The sequence below is a fragment of the Gymnoscopelus microlampas genome (genome assembly GCF_963454915.1).
Source record: "Gymnoscopelus microlampas genome assembly, chromosome: 1".
Lineage (NCBI taxonomy): Eukaryota > Metazoa > Chordata > Actinopteri > Myctophiformes > Myctophidae > Gymnoscopelus > Gymnoscopelus microlampas.
In genome coordinates, this window is record NC_139962.1 from 31,041,415 (window position 1) to 31,059,288 (window position 17,874).

The 17,874-nt window shown below is 44.0% G+C and overlaps 2 protein-coding genes across 2 annotated transcripts in view; both read right to left on the reverse strand.

Annotated features, from left to right (window-relative positions):
• The window catches only part of insyn1 (inhibitory synaptic factor 1), a gene marked incomplete at its 3' end in the record, with an annotated part of 95,542 nt that overhangs the window by 30,210 nt on the left and 47,458 nt on the right, over positions 1–17,874 (reverse strand). The window lies entirely within an intron of this gene.
• Positions 4,258–4,746, reverse strand: LOC311043148 (low molecular weight phosphotyrosine protein phosphatase-like; the record flags this gene model as incomplete). Its single annotated transcript, XM_084054333.1, has 1 exon — positions 4,258–4,746. The coding sequence occupies one exon, from the start codon at positions 4,744–4,746 to the stop codon at positions 4,258–4,260; it is 489 nt and encodes a 162-aa protein (XP_083910459.1).

Here is a 17,874-nt window from a genome sequence, read left to right on the forward strand (position 1 = left end):
AGCGAGGCAGCTCTCTCCCCACACACCACCACATGCTTCCTGCCAACTCTGCAACCTGCAATTATCAGGGGACACATTGTACATGAAAAAAAAGGAAAATCAAGAGAATTGTTGGATGGATGAGGTGATTTTTTTTGCTCTTAAAAAAAAAGATGTTTTGTTTTCGTTAATGTAAATACGTATGGTTTCAAGTAATCTACAAAGAAATCGATTTGTGTCCGGTCAGAGCTTATGCGTAATATTTCCATATATGGAATTAAAGGAGTTGATCCATAATTCCATATATATTTACTAATTGTTCACTCAACAAGAGAGACGGCTGATGAAATGCACTGAAAAGGGGACAGGGCGGGTATGAAACTGTTGCAGTCGGGCAGAAACCTTGTATCTCCATATTCCAACTTTTTATGTTTCTTTCATACATGAATGCCATACAACAGTGTCACACAAAAGTAGCAAAAAATTGCCGATCTACAAGCTCACAAGCATGTCACATCACAACGGCGCGATGCAACACAGGCTTCTTGTTTTTTCTCTAGATTTCCTGAAAAGTAACTGTTTTGGACATGCAAGATTTCCACACGTCAGCGACGAAATGCTTCTCGGTTAGAGAGGCGTGCCAACACATCTGGGCTTTTTAATTTAATGACTCGTTTCATATTCAAAGGCAGCGCTTCACTCACGGATCATTGTTCAAATAAATGTTTGCTCTAATTTCCGAGAGGGTATACAGCCTTGGACGCAGCACAGTGGGGAAAGGGAACATATTTGCACAGGTGCAACTATGGGAAATCAAATTCTTGTTTTGGTGCCAGGACAAGTTAGAGTGGAGACATTTATTTTGTGCTTTATTTATTTCTCTTATGCCCTCATGTATAAGTGAAGTGTTCGTGTTAGCAGGGTAATTCAAGTAGGTGCCGCTGGTGCAGCTGCAAGACAGCTTTCAAAACATACGCTGTTGAGCAGAAACCTTTTAGAAATTAATGCTATTGAGCATCCTCAACCACTTAAGCCCTATTTTATACTCCATCGTACGACACTCAAGAGTTGCAAAACAAAAATGCTGATCTACAAGTTCACACCGTGCTGCGAGGACGAACAACATCACATATCAAATAAAATAAAAAAAACGATACCAATATTTTCCAATATTACATTTTTTATGCTAATATCGACCCATAAAATCGGCTGGCCGATAATATCGGACATCCCTAATTGTAAGGTTTCCGGCCTATGCAGTGACGAAAACACACTCTCGGTGGAAAGGATCAAAATGCCTGCCTTGGCTTGCAAGAGCACGCCTGTGCTGTTCTCCATTCTGCACCATGGAACAGGGCGGTCGGTTTCACTCCCTCGGTGGTGAACGGCTGTTCAATAACATCATAACAATAATCATAATCTACCCCCGACCTCCACCCCTAGCCCCCCATCCTCCCCCCAGATGAGGCACTTGATTGCTTTATTGATGACTGCTCCCCCACCCTGCTGGCATTTGACAGCCCACACACAGTGCTGTGTGATGGCAGGCAAGCCCCAGTCCACGTGCAATTCACAAAACAAGACCGTGATTATCTATAGACCACCCCGCCCCCAGGCAAACTCCATTTCCACTATGACACCAACAAGGGAGGCATGATTAAACATTATGTAATTGTATGGGCCACGACAAATATTGATTAAATATTCCAGTATGCGATATTGGAATATTTAGGTTGACATGGGGACGCATTTTGTGATTGGAAATAATTGAATAATTGTGTCCCTTGAAATATCCATCTGCACGAGCCCTATAGCTTTACTATAGCAATAAGCCCTCGGGCTTTACTGTGTTGCCCTCTGTGGTGCTATGACTGTATGTCGGGAAAGTGCTATTGTGCTCTTTTAATGTGGTATCACCAAATAAAATCAATCAATCAATCAATCAATCAATCAATGTCATTAAAGGCGTCCGTTCTGTGAAAATAGCTGATCTACAAGCTCACAACGTGGCTATTGTTGGCAGAGATTTAGTGTAGATATGGAAAGAGGTTCACTGGGGAACCCCGGTCAATGAAGTATAATACGTTAGGGTTGAAGTGGTTAAGTGTGTTGGGGGGAAAAATCATGATAATAATAGACTACATGTAGCCCCCCCCCCCATACCTGTCCCCAAGAAGTGTCACACCCACACACCCCAGGGACCAAACCTACTGCATTTACTTTACACTGCTCATCCTTTTACCGGCTTTGCACCGGGCCAAGTTCGGACCAGGACAACAACATTCAAGAGGATGACAAGCAAGGTCGACGCAGGCCTTCTCCGTCTCCTCAAGGTCTGGCTGAAGGAATGGACCGGGGATTGATTGCTCATGTCTATTGTTAGTAATGACGCAGCTACTGCAGCCAAGAAGAAGTTATCCACACACATTATGACAAGGCGTGTTGACATCTGTCACACCGATGATTGAGTGTTTGAATGAGATCCTCCGCGATTACATAAGATTCCGGTTTACCAGCTCTTCCGAGACGCTGTGTGTGTGTGTGTGTGTGTGTGTGTGTGTGTGTGTGTGTGTGTGTGTGTGTGTGTGTGTGTGTGTGTGTTCGTGAGTGTGTGCGTGTGTGCGTGCGTGCGTGCGTGTGTACTTGTATTACTATACTTGTGAGGACCAAATGTATAGTAGTATAGTAGAATGTGATAAATAGACATTGTGAGGACCATTTTTATGGTCCTCACAAGAGAAATGTTAGTTTTATGGTTAGTGGGTTTTAGAGTACCATTAGGAAAAGATCCAGGTAGGTTAGGGTTCAGATTAGGCATTAATTCAGAGGTCAGGTTTAGGGGTTGGGGTCAGAGTTTCACCTGCTTTATACTTTGTTGTGCGGTGATATCACACACCGAATAATAGCTGATGCACAGATGTGTAGATCTGCTATTTTCCGGCTATTGTCAATGCTGTCCTAAAATCTTGGTGTCCTCACAAGAATGGTAATACAAATGTGCGTGCGTGCGTGCGTGCATTTGTGTGCGCGCACATCCGTGCGTGCGTGCGTGCGCGCGTGCTTGCGTATGCGTGTGTGGGTGGCTGGATGGGAAGGGTGTCTAAAAATAGAGGAACTGGAGATTGTGAGGAGGCGATGTTAGCAAGGTAGAGGTGGCAGCCATTTGGTGCCTTGTGGGCAAAATGTGTTTCTCTGTAAAGTCTCTGTCTTCTACCATTCCACCGTACAAAAACATTATCGGCAGCACTTTAGTATAAGTGCCACGTCTGATAAGAGTGTCACAGATTTTAAGATGTCCCCATTGCTTACAAAAGGGACCGAAGATGACACAGCGACAGGTTTTGTCACTCTGAGGAGACCGCCCCATAGTTACCACATTAGAGAGAACTGGTGAAAGCCTGGAGGCAGTGACAATTGTTTTAGGGGGATAGAATAGTGCTAGTCGTGCACTTTTGGTGTCAGCAATCGGTGGCACAGAGAGTGTTCCTCATTCTTTCTCAGTTACCGTCACACCTTAATTGTGTCTTGATCCTCTTTACAGAGTCTGAACCGAGGACATCAAAGTAATGTTAAAGAGTGCAGTGTTCAGTATTGACCTCTACAGAATAAAATAAAGTACTTATTGTCAGTGGTGGTAAATGTACGCACATTTTTTTACTTGAGTAAAAGTATCAATACCACCATGTAAATACTCGGTTACAAGTAAAGTAAAAGTCCGGTATTCAAAATTAACTTAAAAGTAAAAGTATTGGCATCAAAATATACTTAAAGTACCAAAAGTAAAAGTACTCATTATGCAGAATGTCCCGTCTCACAAGTTATATGTACATAAAAAATATAAAAAATCACACCCTGTGTGAAGGTAGCAGCGCCTTTGATACATTATGTCATCGATATGTGTTTATAGCTATGTGTCACGAGAAGCTTGACCAATCACTTTGTTGACGGGTCTGACCAATCAGAACGTTGACGGGTCTGACCAATCAGAACGTTGACGGGTCTGACCAATCAGAACGTTGACGGGTCTGACCAAGCAGAACGTTGACGGGTCTGACCAATCAGAACGTTGACGGTGAACACGGACAAAGTCAGGTATAGAGCAGGATCCGCTCTATACCTAAAGGTATAGAGCCGCTAGCGCTGCTAAAAATGGTTGGAAATGGCACATCTACAAGCTCTCAACGCGTTCCACCGCGTTGTGAGCTTGGAGATCTGCTATTTTCAAATGGGATCAAATGGGGTCTGTCGATCAACAGAAAAAGAATAGATCATCTGAGGTTACACCATGGCTAAATTATTGCTCTCCAGAAATCCTTTGCAGCATCTCGTGCACTGTTTGTACACACCTTCATAGTCTTCATCATTTCCCCTGTACGGGTCTGGGATGATCAACTGCTTCTGAGGGTCGTATGAGCCGAGGAGCTCGACCTTTGCCCTGCAGTCTGTCACAGATTTAGCCTTCTCTCTCAGGTAGCTCAGATTATTCTCGTCCATGCACAGGACGTGGTCAAAGCTGACGAGGTCTTCTTTAGTCACCTGCCTGGCCACGTGCTTTATGGGCACGCTGTGGCTATCCATGCAGGCTACGGCACGGGGGTCTGGTTTGTTGCCCGTGTGAAAGTCGGAGGTGGCAGCACTGTCAATCCTCCACTTATCCTCAACGCCAGCATCGGCTGCCATCTTTCTGAAGACAGCCTCTGCGATGGGGGATCTGCAAGTATTCCCCATACACACAAACAAGACTGACGTATTACCGCTGGCTTCCATCTTGCATTGAGGCTGAAGCCCAACATTGGCACGGCGGCTCCAATGTGGGTCTCTGAGTTTTATGTGGGAGGCCTGTGACGTCACGGCAGTCATCTATGGCGTATCTATGACATAATTATGACTGCAAATGTGCCTGATTGGACGCCTATTGACTTACATTAAAGTTGAATAATGTAAAATATTGTAGGGTTTAAGTAGTTACGCTAGACAGAATTATCATTATTATTATTATCATTTTTGTAATAATAATGTGTAATGTAACACTTTGTGAGCTTATAGATCTGTCTTCCGACATGCATACGATTTTGCAGGAATCTTAATCAATCCCTTACTTTTTCTGTCATGTCAAGAGCAAATAAAAAGACCCTATAAAACCCTATGAAACAATTCTTGTTTTAAAACCAAAGAGAAGCATAAGATTCATATTTGAGTCAGTGATAAAAAGAAGTCCAGGAAGCAAAGTATTACAAGTGAAATGTCTATACACCTTTTTCACGCCGTCTAAACGTTTATTTGAAATGTAGCTTTAGACATCACAGTGAAAGTAGACAAGTGACTGATTACAGGCATAATAGTGTCTGGGTGAGTGAAATTCAACGTGGTGTTTTTCTACAGTTATGTAGAGAGAATCATGAAGGAACTGCAACAGCATTATTACATCAGCGGTGGTGGAAAGTAACTAAGAATATTTACTCAAGTACTGTACTATTTTCGAATACCCTAAGTATATTTTGATGCTTACCTTTATACTTTAGCTTAAGTCCTGTTTGTAATGCATGTTTTATACTGTGGCAACGCGTTGTGAGCTTTCAGCGAAAGCTTTCCCTACAATAACAGAAAACAGAAAATACTCTAGTATAGAGCCCTGAGAGACTCCGCTCAACCATATGGGGTGTAAGTGGTTAAGTCCAGAATGTGAGTACTTCTTCCACCACTGTGTGTGAGTTCTGTGGAGAAACATAATGGAACAACACTCTCCCTATCCTCATTGTCACATCAGTCTGCCAGTGAGACGTCTGCCTCTTTCTCCACACACACAAAAGAGCAATTTTCTCACCCTGAGTGCTGCACCTATATACACATACAATGATTTCTGGGATATTCTGAGCTCAGACAGTGTGAAAATGTTGCCAAAAGGTTGATAAGTGATACCTCTTTTTTTGCTTCGATCCTCTGCTCTCCTTAGCGAAAAAGAAGAGAAAAAAGCTAAAGACAATTTAGTTATAGTCTGTTTGTCTGTCTTTCTGTCCGTCCGTCGGTCCGTTGGCCCGTCCGTCCAACCAAAGTTTGCCTTTTTTCTCTAGACTAAAATGAAAGGGGTTTTGGTCTTTTCAAGTGGTGGCTCCTAAACTCTGGAACTTCCTCGCCTTCAGATTTGTGAACTCAGTTGGCACGTTTAAAAAAGCTGAGTAATTTGCTCAGAATGGCCTTTGTTTAGTTTTTTTCGAGTTTAGTTCTTATATCATGTAGTTGTTTTTTTTTACTTTCCCTTTATCTTGCATCTGTTTTTTGTGAATCTGCTCTGGAAAGGTGCTTTAGAAATTAATTTGACTTACGATGCAAAGTAATTTGTTTTAAATGTAAATAGGAGGTGTGCGGTGACAAGTCACCAAAAACAGGGGGGTGAAGCCTAAGTTAGGTGAATGAAACATGGAGATAGGTGTTCCCCTCGACAGCAACGATATAACGTGTGCATCCATCCGCTGTGTGTGTAAGTTGTGCTACTGTAGCTCATTAGGAATGAAAGCACCACACACTGCCTGGACTTCCCCTGTCCACAACCTATACCTGCCCCCTGCAGGAGCAGTACACACACGCCAATTACCATTGTGTGTGTGTGTGTGTGTGTGTGTGTGTGTGTGTGTGTGTGTGTGTGTGTGTGTGTGTGTGTGTGTGTGTGTGTGTGTGTGTGTGTGTGTGTGTGTGTTTGAGTGAATTTTCTGTCCCTTTCCTTTCTCGTATAACTCTATATGGCTGCCATTCTCCCTTTAAATCGGCGGTACACATAAACAGCGGGCCCTATTGTGTCACCGCATTTGTGTCAACAGCGCGTGCTGACACAAATTGGATGGTGTGAAGAATGGAGGTGTATTGTTCCATGTAAAACGTATTCATCTTTTCAACAAAGTCGTTATTTGTGGGAGGAGGTTGGCGTGCATTTGTGTGTGTGTGTGTGTGTGTGTGTGTGTGTGTGTGTGTGTGTGTGTGTGTGTGTGTGTGTGTGTGTGTGTGTGTGTGTGTGTGTGTGTGTGTGTGCGCGCACACATGCGCGCACGCTTCTATAACTGTACTTTAAGGGCCAAATATTCCCACATTTATGGTAGAATTAGAGATACTAGACCATACCCGGTCGACGCATCCGTGGGGGGATATGCGCACATGATCTGGCAACCCGGGAGGTAGTTCGTCCCATAGCTGGGCAGCCCCGTAACCATGGCGACAGTGTTTGAAACAGAAACGCTAATAAGAAGCTGAGATTTGATGAAATTGAAAAACGGGCTTCACAGTTAAGTTCAGATGGTAATGGTCAATGGCTGTGTGCAAAATCAGAGCAATTGGTCCAGCCACTGAGGAGAACCGGGTAGCTTCACCTACTCACTCACTCACCACTACAGACGGACAGAGGTTACTAGAATTATAGTAGGATAGACATTGCGAGGACCATTTTTCCTTCGGCCCCAGGTTTAGGGTTAAAAATGGCAACGCAAGTGTAAAAATGTGTCATTCATAAAATGGTCAGGTCCTCACAAGCACAGTAATACAAACGTGCGTGTGCATAAGTGTATGTGTATGTGTGTGGAGGTGGACAAACGAAGACTTCATCGAGCCAACTGCATACATTTGTGAGGTGCTCCTCAGCTCAGCTTTTCTTTCTCATTTCTTTGTCCAATCGTCATCCTGCCAGCCGAATACCTCCCCCCATCCAAACCTACTGTACTGTACTGTACTGTACTGTACACTACAGTGGTGTCTGATTGCTACAGTATAAGCTCCTGCTGGCCCGGGTGATGATGCAATAACTGATGTTCTCTAGGCATCAACTGACGCAAGCTCTTTGCTCCATCCTCTCACACCATTCTATGGCGTACTGTATGAACAACAACGGAGAAACAATGAGACTGCACTTTCAACACTGACGTCCCTATTGGGCAAGTCAACATAGTCTTGTTTTTACTTTGTGAATATAGCACCTCTACAAGCGCACGATGCGTCACGAATCACGATGCAATGCACTGAGAGCTTCTGGATCAGCTGTTTTCCACTGCTTTTCGTCAAACAATAAAGTGTGTAGGACTTAAGTGGTTAATAATTGATAGAAACCATGCAGTAAGTGAGTAAATGGAGCCAACATGATTTCTGGATGTTCTCTTTTTTGATACCTTCCATAGCGCGCTCTCTCTATCTCTCTCTCTCTCTCTCTCTCTCTCTCTCTCTCTCTCTCTCTCTCTCTCTCTCTCTCTCTCTCTCTCATTCGGATCTGATGACAACAAAGGGGAGTGAGGGAAATCTGAGGACTAGAGATAAGTGAGTGGCCAGGAATGAGTCAGTCAGCCTGATGCAGCCTGGACAGAAGGAGCGAGGGAGAGAGAGACATGCCAATATACAGTACAGGATTTGGACATATACTAATGACATCAGGGATCTCCATATATGGCCACATACAGACGGGTACCACCACGGATACTCTGACAAAACCCCCGACACTATGACTCAGACATATCGGTCGGATCCATAGAGTTAAAAATAATAGAGAGGGCACCGGATATCCCCTCCCTTCCACTTGCATTGAGTTGCTCACACAGCGCATGGGCCGAAATCACCCCTTCTTCCGGGTTGTGAAATGTGGTGGGCGAGGCCTATTTGGGGCTTCTGCGCGTCACTTCTGTGACGCGTTTTGCGTCACAGAAGCACGCAGCCCGTGCGCAAGCTCGTGCGCATGCTCGTGAGTCGAGCCCATTGGTCGAAACCGTTTTCGCTCGTTCGTGACAGTGGCCCAAGCTGCAGTACCACAAATGGCCAGCAGGCCCATTCCGCTTCAATGAAACCACTGGGTTCTGGGGGCTTGGTCGGATCGGATAACATAGGTGTGAGACCTCTAGTAATCTATAATAAGCAATTATTAACTAAAGCTGTCAAACAATATTTGCCTTTGAGATGTAGTTGAGTAGTATCAAAAAACTGAAATACTCAAGTAAAGTAAAAGTACCTAATTACAGTACTTGAGTAAATGTACTTAGTTATACGTGGACCATCCAGGAGGGAGGAAGCGTAAGGGGATCACAGCCTTACAGATTGCCCCACATACAGCACACAGCATGTTGGCATTCCCAAGTTGATATTTTTGGCTGGACCACAACAGCATGGCCAGCCCTATAAATGTGAATGTTTCTGACTGACTGACTGACTGACTGATGCAGTTACTCCATTGGTCAGCCGTTTGGCCTAACAACAAACTAGCCAATCGCAGAGCAATCGTCCTTGTAGTGCCCATTATGATTTGATGAGTTTGGATGAACCCACGCAGACCCTGTTCCGTCAAATGAACATCCCTCCAGTGTTTCATACTATAGTCCAGCAATACTGTGACCTACTCTTGTTTAGTAGACACATCATATCGTCGCTGTCTGCCCAGAAACCTCTTATCTCCATATTCTAACTTTGTATGTTTTTTCGTAAATGAACACCCAACTAGATCATACTACAGCATCACACAAACATATCCAAAATAACAGATCTACAAGCTTGAAACGCGTCTCGAAGCCACACGTTTTGAGCTTGTCCATATGCTATCTTTGCTATTTCGGAATTTGAATCCTAAAAGTAAATCATTTTGGATCTGGCAGAGACAATACTGTTGTATGTCCATCTTTTTGGGGGAAATAAATGCCCTATTTTATACTTAATATCCGATCTACAAGCTCAGAACGCATCACACTGCGACGTGCTGTGACATGTTTGCTACTTATTAAGGTGAGCTTGTGACTGACGACAGTAAATCATTACTACGGTTGATGCATTGGAAAACGGGTTCTTTATCATTTCTATTCTGTGAAAAGTAACAGATGTTTTAGACGTACAAGGCTTTCACCTGAGGGTGGACGTCACAAGCGTAGCTATCCTGGCACACGCCAGTTATATATATTTATATACATCTTACTGCTGTCACTGAGGACGTCACACTCTGACACAGCTCTGGAGGTTACCATATGGAGACTATATGCTGGCTGGTGCACACAGGGATGGGGCGAATGGAAAGTCATTCGGATCAGTGGATCTCCCGAAAAAATATCAATAAATCCGCAACTCCCATGGAGTACCCTGATGTCATCAATGTGACGTCATAGTAATGATGTCATAGCCTGGCCGCATGGACTCTATAATATGGACATGTACACATATTATGTCTCACGCAGAACTCCATATAATGAGTATGAAAAGGACACAGGCAGAGAGATACAGAGATCTCGATACGTGGACATAGACAAACAGACGTGTACAACTTGCATGGATCCTGACCTGTGTCGTCCCTGAGTAGCCCGGCACCCGAACCGGTCTAGTATATACTGTAGGTAGTATGTTGTTGCTGTCAGGCAGAAATATCTTATCTCCATGACTTTTTGTGTTTTTTTTTGTAAATGACTGCCCCACTTGATCATACTAAAGCGTCACTCAAAATATCTGCTACTTTGGCTGTTTTTTTTTATTTGAATCCTGAAAAGCAACAGTTTTGGACATATGAGGTTTCCACCCGACAGACACGATATAGTTTAATCCATTAAGACCTGAGGCCAATTACACAAAACAATGTTGTATGTTGCTATATCAGTGGTTCTCAAACTTTTTCATGTCAAGGACACCCAAAATTATATATATTTGGCCGCAGACCCCCATCTCAAAATATTTTGTTCCAGGGACCCCCAAAAGCAAAGATTTGAGTTACAAATGTCCGCTTTAAAAATATATATATTTAAAGATTTGCACAAATTTTCACGATTTTCCCAAAAAAATGCAGATCTACAAGCTCATAGCGCGGCACTCTGTGTCGTGCTATGAGCTTATATATCTGCTATTTTTGAATAGCCAAATACATCTAAAATGACACCGATGCTTTCCCGGTCTTAATGGAATATACACCGACACACGCCCAAGCATCAATCAGTGCTCCTTCCACTCCACAGACATACATCCACAGTAAGGTAACATCCACAGTAAGGTGACATCCACAGGACTCCACTGACCGTCACACTATGCTAATCCTGATGGCATCCACTGATTATTTTTCATGCCATTTTGTTAGTCTAAGCTGAAGGCTATATGGAGTATTTATTTATAGCGCCTACATATACCGAACAAAGCTCACTGCATCTCTCTCATCAGAGCCTGAGCTACAGTAATCAAGTAATCAGAATAATGGAGACACTCAAGTAAAGTAAAAATCTGTGAAAATTGTATGTAATTACAGTACTTGAGTAGATGTACTTATGGTAGTTACTTTCCACCACTTCATCAGGCGAGAGCTACAGTATACAGTGCGCCTGACCTTGGCATTTATCGTTGTTGTCAGGTAGAAACCTCTTATTGTAAATTAACGCCCTACTTGATCATTCTACAGCGTCACACAAAAGCATATCATAAGTAGCAGATCCACAAGCTCGAAGCGCGGCGCGTAGCGACACGTTTCGAGCTTGTAGATCTGCTACTTTTGATATTTCTGAATTTTAATCCGGAAAAGTGACAGTTTTGGATATATGAGGTTTCCACCCGACAGTGAGTGTACACAACAGACCCAGTGTGTGCGTGTGTGCGTGCGTGCGTGCGTGCGTGCGTACGTGCGTGCGTGCGCGTGTACAGAACAGACACAGGCGGAGGCAGTGAGCAACGTGCCACGTGATCAGATTAGTCATGCCCCTCCCCCCGCAGCCACCCCCCCCCCCCTCATGACTCCCCCGTCCCTCTTAATGTCATCGTCACTTATGACTCATGACTTTCAATGGGAAGGTGACGGGCGCCCACTAATGATGTCACGCAAGAGACAGTGGTGACAGTCGCGTCTCAGTCTGTCTCTCTCTCTGTGTGTGTGTGTGCGTGTGTGTGTGTGTGTGTGTGTGTGTGTGTGTGTGTGTGTGTGTGTGTGTGTGTGTGTGTGTGTGTGTGTGTGTGTGTGTGTGTGTGTGTGTGTGTGTGTGTGTGTGTGTGTGTGTGTGCGTGCGTGTGTGTGTGTGTGTGTGCGTGTGTGTGTTTAAATAGCCCCATGCAGATGTAATCTGCTGACACAGTAATCTGCTTAATTTATTAATTAATGAATGTATTATTATTATCATTTTTTAAATTAATTAATTAATTTCTGTATTTATTTTTAAAAAGTTGACCCTATAAGTAAGGGAGCAATTGGATTACCGGCAGGTTTTTTTTTTTTACGTTCGCGGATGGAAGACACCCCCCCCCACACCACACACACACACACATGACACAATGGTGTCACTGGGGTGGATGAATGTGGGGCTGGGGCACCCGCATCTACGTACATCCTCTCCACGCCATGCATTTCCACACCATCTGTCCCCGCTCGCGTTGACGTGGGTCATTATTCCCATTACTCGGGTGGCGCTGCCACGCTGGCTTGTCTCAATGTGTATGTACGCTCCATCCATCGCATGCATGGCACTGAGCCAGAGGTGGAAAGCAACAAAGTACATTTTACTCAAGTACTGTATGTAGTTCAATTTTGAGTAAGTTTTACGTTACTCGAGTATTTGATATTGGAGTCAAAAGTTTAAAAAACATACGTTACTTCAGCCCCATTTTATAATGAGCATTTACTGTATTTAGTGTTTACTTTGCTACTGTAGGTATATTGTTATGCCATACTTTTGTACTTTTACTCAAGTAACATTTTTGAATACAAGACTTTTTAAGCATCTGTGTCATTTTATATTTTTTTGCGCTGGCTATTCAAAAATAGCACATCTACAAGATCTTATCTGCTATTTTTGAACATTTTATAAAGATCTTGAAAGTATGACGCAGAAGGCATTTGTAGAATGGGCCTCAGGTCTGAGTGCTTCTTCCACCCCTGCAGTGAGCGAGTCCGTTCACTGTGCGTATACAGTTTACGTAAGCATTTACGCATGGGTGATTCCATCATGTGAGATCCGGGGCTTAGCCCGGGACATCAAGGCGTTTACGTATGTGTTTACGTGTGTGTTTACGTATATATGCCCTCCCCGCCAGCCGCCCCCCCACGCACAGTGCAGTATGTGCGATCTTGGCCTGAGCGAGCGTTGCGCGGTAGGGTGTGTGTAGGCTGGTCACGCCACAGCGTGTTCTCAAAGACGACGAGCAGAAGAGGACAGCTTGAGAGCAACGCCACTATTATTACTCAGCATGAGCAAGAGACTGAGATGGAGCAGTGGTTCTCAAAGTGGGGTCCAGGGACCCCCCAGCGGTCCTTGGGGGGGTTCAGGAGGGTCCCCGGCAAAATGAGTTCATATAGCATGACAATCAGTTTAAGCACTTTAACCCTATACAGTATACAGTACATTGGCTACTTAAAAAGAAAACTAGAAAAATGCCCAATCCATATTAAAACACGTGAAAACGTTTGAGAACCTCTGAGATATAAGAGAGAGAGACAGAGAGAGAGAGAGAGAGAGAGAGAGAGAGAGAGAGAGAGAGAGAGAGAGAGAGAGAGAGAGAGAGAGAGAGAAGGCTGGGACCAATTGGCTTTGCCAGTAGCCATATCCGGTCTAGAGAGAATCAACAGAGAGTACGAGGAATGCTGCCTCCACACTGCACCGTGGCCTTAGTTACAAACAAGGTCCAGAACGCATAAACGTTGCGTGTGTGTGTGTGTGTGTGTGTGTGTGTAGGCGACAGAACAGACACAAACGAAGGCAGTGTAGCAACGTGCAACGTGATCAGGTTAGTCATGCCCCCCCCCCCCCCCCCCCCCCCCCCCTTGACACCTCTGCCCCTCTTAATGTCAACGTCACTTATGACTCATGGCTTTCAATAGGAAGGTGTCGTCTATAAAGCACTCTATAGCTTGCACTAATTGTAATGCGGCGCCCGCCTCCGACCATCATCTTTGACTTCTTTAGTGCCTTCAACACCATCCAGCCAGGCTGCAGGTGGACCATGGCCCCGTGGCCTGGATTGTTGACCACACACAGACAAACAATGGTGAACTGGAACTAGAATAGCCATGTTTGGGTCCAGAAAGAACCTTTCAGACCAAGATTCTTTAAAGAACCATTTATTTTAATGGTTCTCTGACGAACCCTTAAAAGGGCAATATCACTAATTTTCAACATTAAACTACGTCATTACTATACAGTAGCCTACCAGAGCTGTATACATAAGAAAAGGTCCCCCCTTTCTGTGTTGCCTAGAACCGGATAATCGTTATTTTTGGAGTCATGCGTGTGATCAGTGACGTACGCCCGCCTTATGGCAGCCTCATAGACTATAATGGGAAATCTGACTTCAACCTGAAACAGTGCAACTTGAATACAAAATGAAGACTTGTTAGAGCATGTTCAGCCACTTGAGTTGCATTATCTACAAGTGCTATATCTTGTGAAACCGAATATTATTCAGTATAACCGTATGCCATTATAAACTAGGCCACTAAGATTTGCTTGCAGAGCGATTTTTCATTCCTTCGCTCTGAGATACAGAATTAGGAAACCCTCTGTGACATAAACACTCTTATTTGGACTGGTAAAGTGATGACGTTTCTAAACAAACGCGATAACTCAATGACAATTCTAAATGAATGGCGCCAGAACTCTACACAAGAACACAAAAATAGCTGATGTACGTTGCAATGTGTCGTGCTGTGAGCTGGTACATCAGCTATTTTCACTCGTTACAAAAACATTTGAAACCACAAGTTGTGAGTTTGTGTGTTCCCAGAACTCAGGCTTTGTACCGCCTCCTGAGCAGGGCCCAGGTTAGGCTCTGAGAAACTAGTCTGAAACCGAGCCATATGGCAGGGGTCTTACAACATTTTTCAGGCCAAGGACTCCTTAACAGAGAGAGAGAGAGATGAAGCAGGGACCCCCACTACATTGGATACAATTACAGGCCCCCCTGTAGTAACTCTGAGGACCCCCTAGGGGTCCCGGACCCCCTCTTGAAGACCCCTGGCATATGGAAACAAATCCAGAACCTGTGAAATATGTCAAAACAACCCGGCAGGGTTCACTTAGCTCTTGTAGTCGAAAAGAGCCATATCATTTCCACCACAAAGGCAAACAATGATTCATATCTATAGGGCTGCACGTCTAATTTACACTTTCGACATTTCTAATTTGTTGTAATGTCAACCCCAACAGGTAATGTATTTGCCGCTGAAAACATCGGTGTTTGAATCACAAAGTTAAACACAAGAGCTGTGTTTGTGGAATAACTCACAGCCAAGGTAATAATGCCCCAGAGATGTATTGGGCCAATAGATTTCCATGTGGAACCCAAGCTTTTCGTCCCAAGATGGAGGGTCCTCAATCCTGAACTACAGCCTGTACTGTATGAATGCTGCTGCAACGATGCATCAATATAAAATCATAGATATGGTTTTGATTACATCATAGGATTGTGTCTCTACCTGTCAACAAGAGTTGTTTTACTATTTACTATTTACAGCTTGGCCATTTAGCAGGCACTCTTATCCAGAGCGACTTACGAGTGTGAGATCCGAGTAAATGGCATGAACACCTTCTCAGCAAACGACACGGTGAATGGTCACGTAAACAGAGTGCAAAGAAAACAATGTAGTGCTTCAAAGAAACTAGGAAATCAGTTAAACATCAGCCTAGCATCTGTCAAAACAACATGATCTAAACAACACATCTAGATTACAAAGCATAATCGTAAAATTTACGATCTACTGTATAAGCTCACAACGCGTCACCATCACGACACGTTGTGAGCTTATATTTTTGAAAACATTCGAAAGTGAAAGTGAAAGTGGCCAGTGTGCTGTGTCTGTGGGCTTCATAAATACTGAATCAATGAAAAGTCTTAACAAGAGCTTGTGATTAAATAATAACTACACTGGATCCATTGTAACTCAGGTTCTTTTTTTTCCATTTCCTGAAGAGTAACAGCTTTGGACATACAGGGTTTCCATCCAACAGCGATATACTGTATATGCGTAGTGAAACTATAGTGTCTATCAAAATAGCCAACATGCAGGTGTCCATCAAGTGGATTGGATGGGTCCGTCGTGATATCACTCTATCAATGCTGTCATCTATCATGTTCACGCTGGCGTTTCACTTCACGATCCCCGCGATAACAGCAGCCCTTCCAACTCTCCTGTACATACCGTAGTATTAGACAACTGCAGAAATCCCAAGGCCATGAAATAGGCAAGTGAGGACAATCTGTCATGCATTAGCGAGAGCAACCATTTCATTGCAAATGGCATAATTCTCCATGAAGAGCAAAGCCAGCTCCCCTTCTGCAGCACTTCTGGAAATAGACTGATACTGTATATGCAGTGCTCCGCTGCATCTGTGTAATGTATTCTATTTTACACTCCAGCATTACAGTTAGGTTGTGTGGACTTTCTTTTTATATAATCGTCTCTGTCGGATGGAAACCTCATATGTCCAAAACTGTTACTTTTCAGGATTGCAAAAGTAGCAGATCTACAAGCTCAAAACACGTCACTGCGTGCCACGTTTTGAGCTTGTAGATCTGCTACTTTTGATGCTTTTGTGTGACGCTGTAGTATGATCAAGTAGGGCATTCATTTACGGAAAAAGCACAACAAGTAAAAATATGGAGATGAGAGGTTTTCTGCCCGACAGCAACAATATTTTTTTCCGTGGCCGGAATGAAAGGAGGGTAGGGGAAAGAGACAGAGAGTGTGTATTTTTAGTTCGCGCAATTGTGTGATGACAAGGTGGAATCCATTTCTGTGAGATATTCTCTGGACCCTCCTTGCTCTGCATGCTCAATTAATTTGATTCGAGCTGGAAGCATAAATCCTGGATGATTACGCCGCGTCGCGGGGGTGGTGGGGGGCAAGGAACATTTTCATCTTCTCAGGACACGAGCACAGCAGGCGACGAGGAAATTAGTTTTGTTGTATTATGCAGATGTTGATGCATTCTGCAAACTCGTCCAGATTCGGCTAGGGGGGGTTGGGGGTGGTGGAGTAAAAGAAAGACATTATTTATTTATTTATTAATATTAATGTGTTGGACGATACATTTCGAGGAAAATCCATTTTACAAGATCTACAAGAAGTTGTGAGACAATAGATTATTATTATATGTGTATATATATATATATATATATATTGTTTATTGGCATTCTTCATTCTTATATATCATCATTATTATTATAATTATTAGAATGCCTATAATTTCATGCCCAAAATATAGCTTGAGGAGCCGACAGGGCACCATGTTCTTTTCTGTCGCCCTATTACTTTGAATAGTGTGCACGTTCTATATAGGGAGGCCATGCTGCAAGACCTAGCCGGTTGAGTGTCTAAACGGAAGTACCAGAATTTGGGGTGGAAGTACCGCCCAAGGAAATGACGTTGACGCTTTACAATTCTGCTTGCATTCTCCATGAATGAAATGAGTATTGTGATTGATCGATAAAGATTGTTTCCAGGAAAAATACATACGACGGAAGTCCCGCCCCTATAGACACTCTCTGCATTAGGTGGTGACCAGGCTTTTCTTCTCGGAGATGAGTAAATGTCTTTCCCTAGGATGAGCGGGGCGCAGGAGCACTTGTTTTACAGCCCCGACGGAGGCACGCCGTCTGAAGCAGACTTTAGCCACAAGAGGCACCACCGAGCGAGTTCAGGTGAGCAAGTCGCCGTGCCAAACATTGCGAAGTCCGCTTCAGCCATTCCAGTTATGTCCCGATAGAGACCGAATCGTAAATCATCGCCCCCCCCCCCGTAGCCTCGGTACCTCCGAGACGTCAACACCGGTCCAAGCTAACACAGCCGAGCACTCCCTACCCCTGTTGCGTTTCAGCCAATCAGAAGCCGCGTCTGGCCCCCGCTCATTACAGGAACGCAATTATTGCCTGGGAATGAGGCTATAGTGCTACTGCCAACGTGTCGTCACCACGGGGGGCGTGGCATATTAGCTG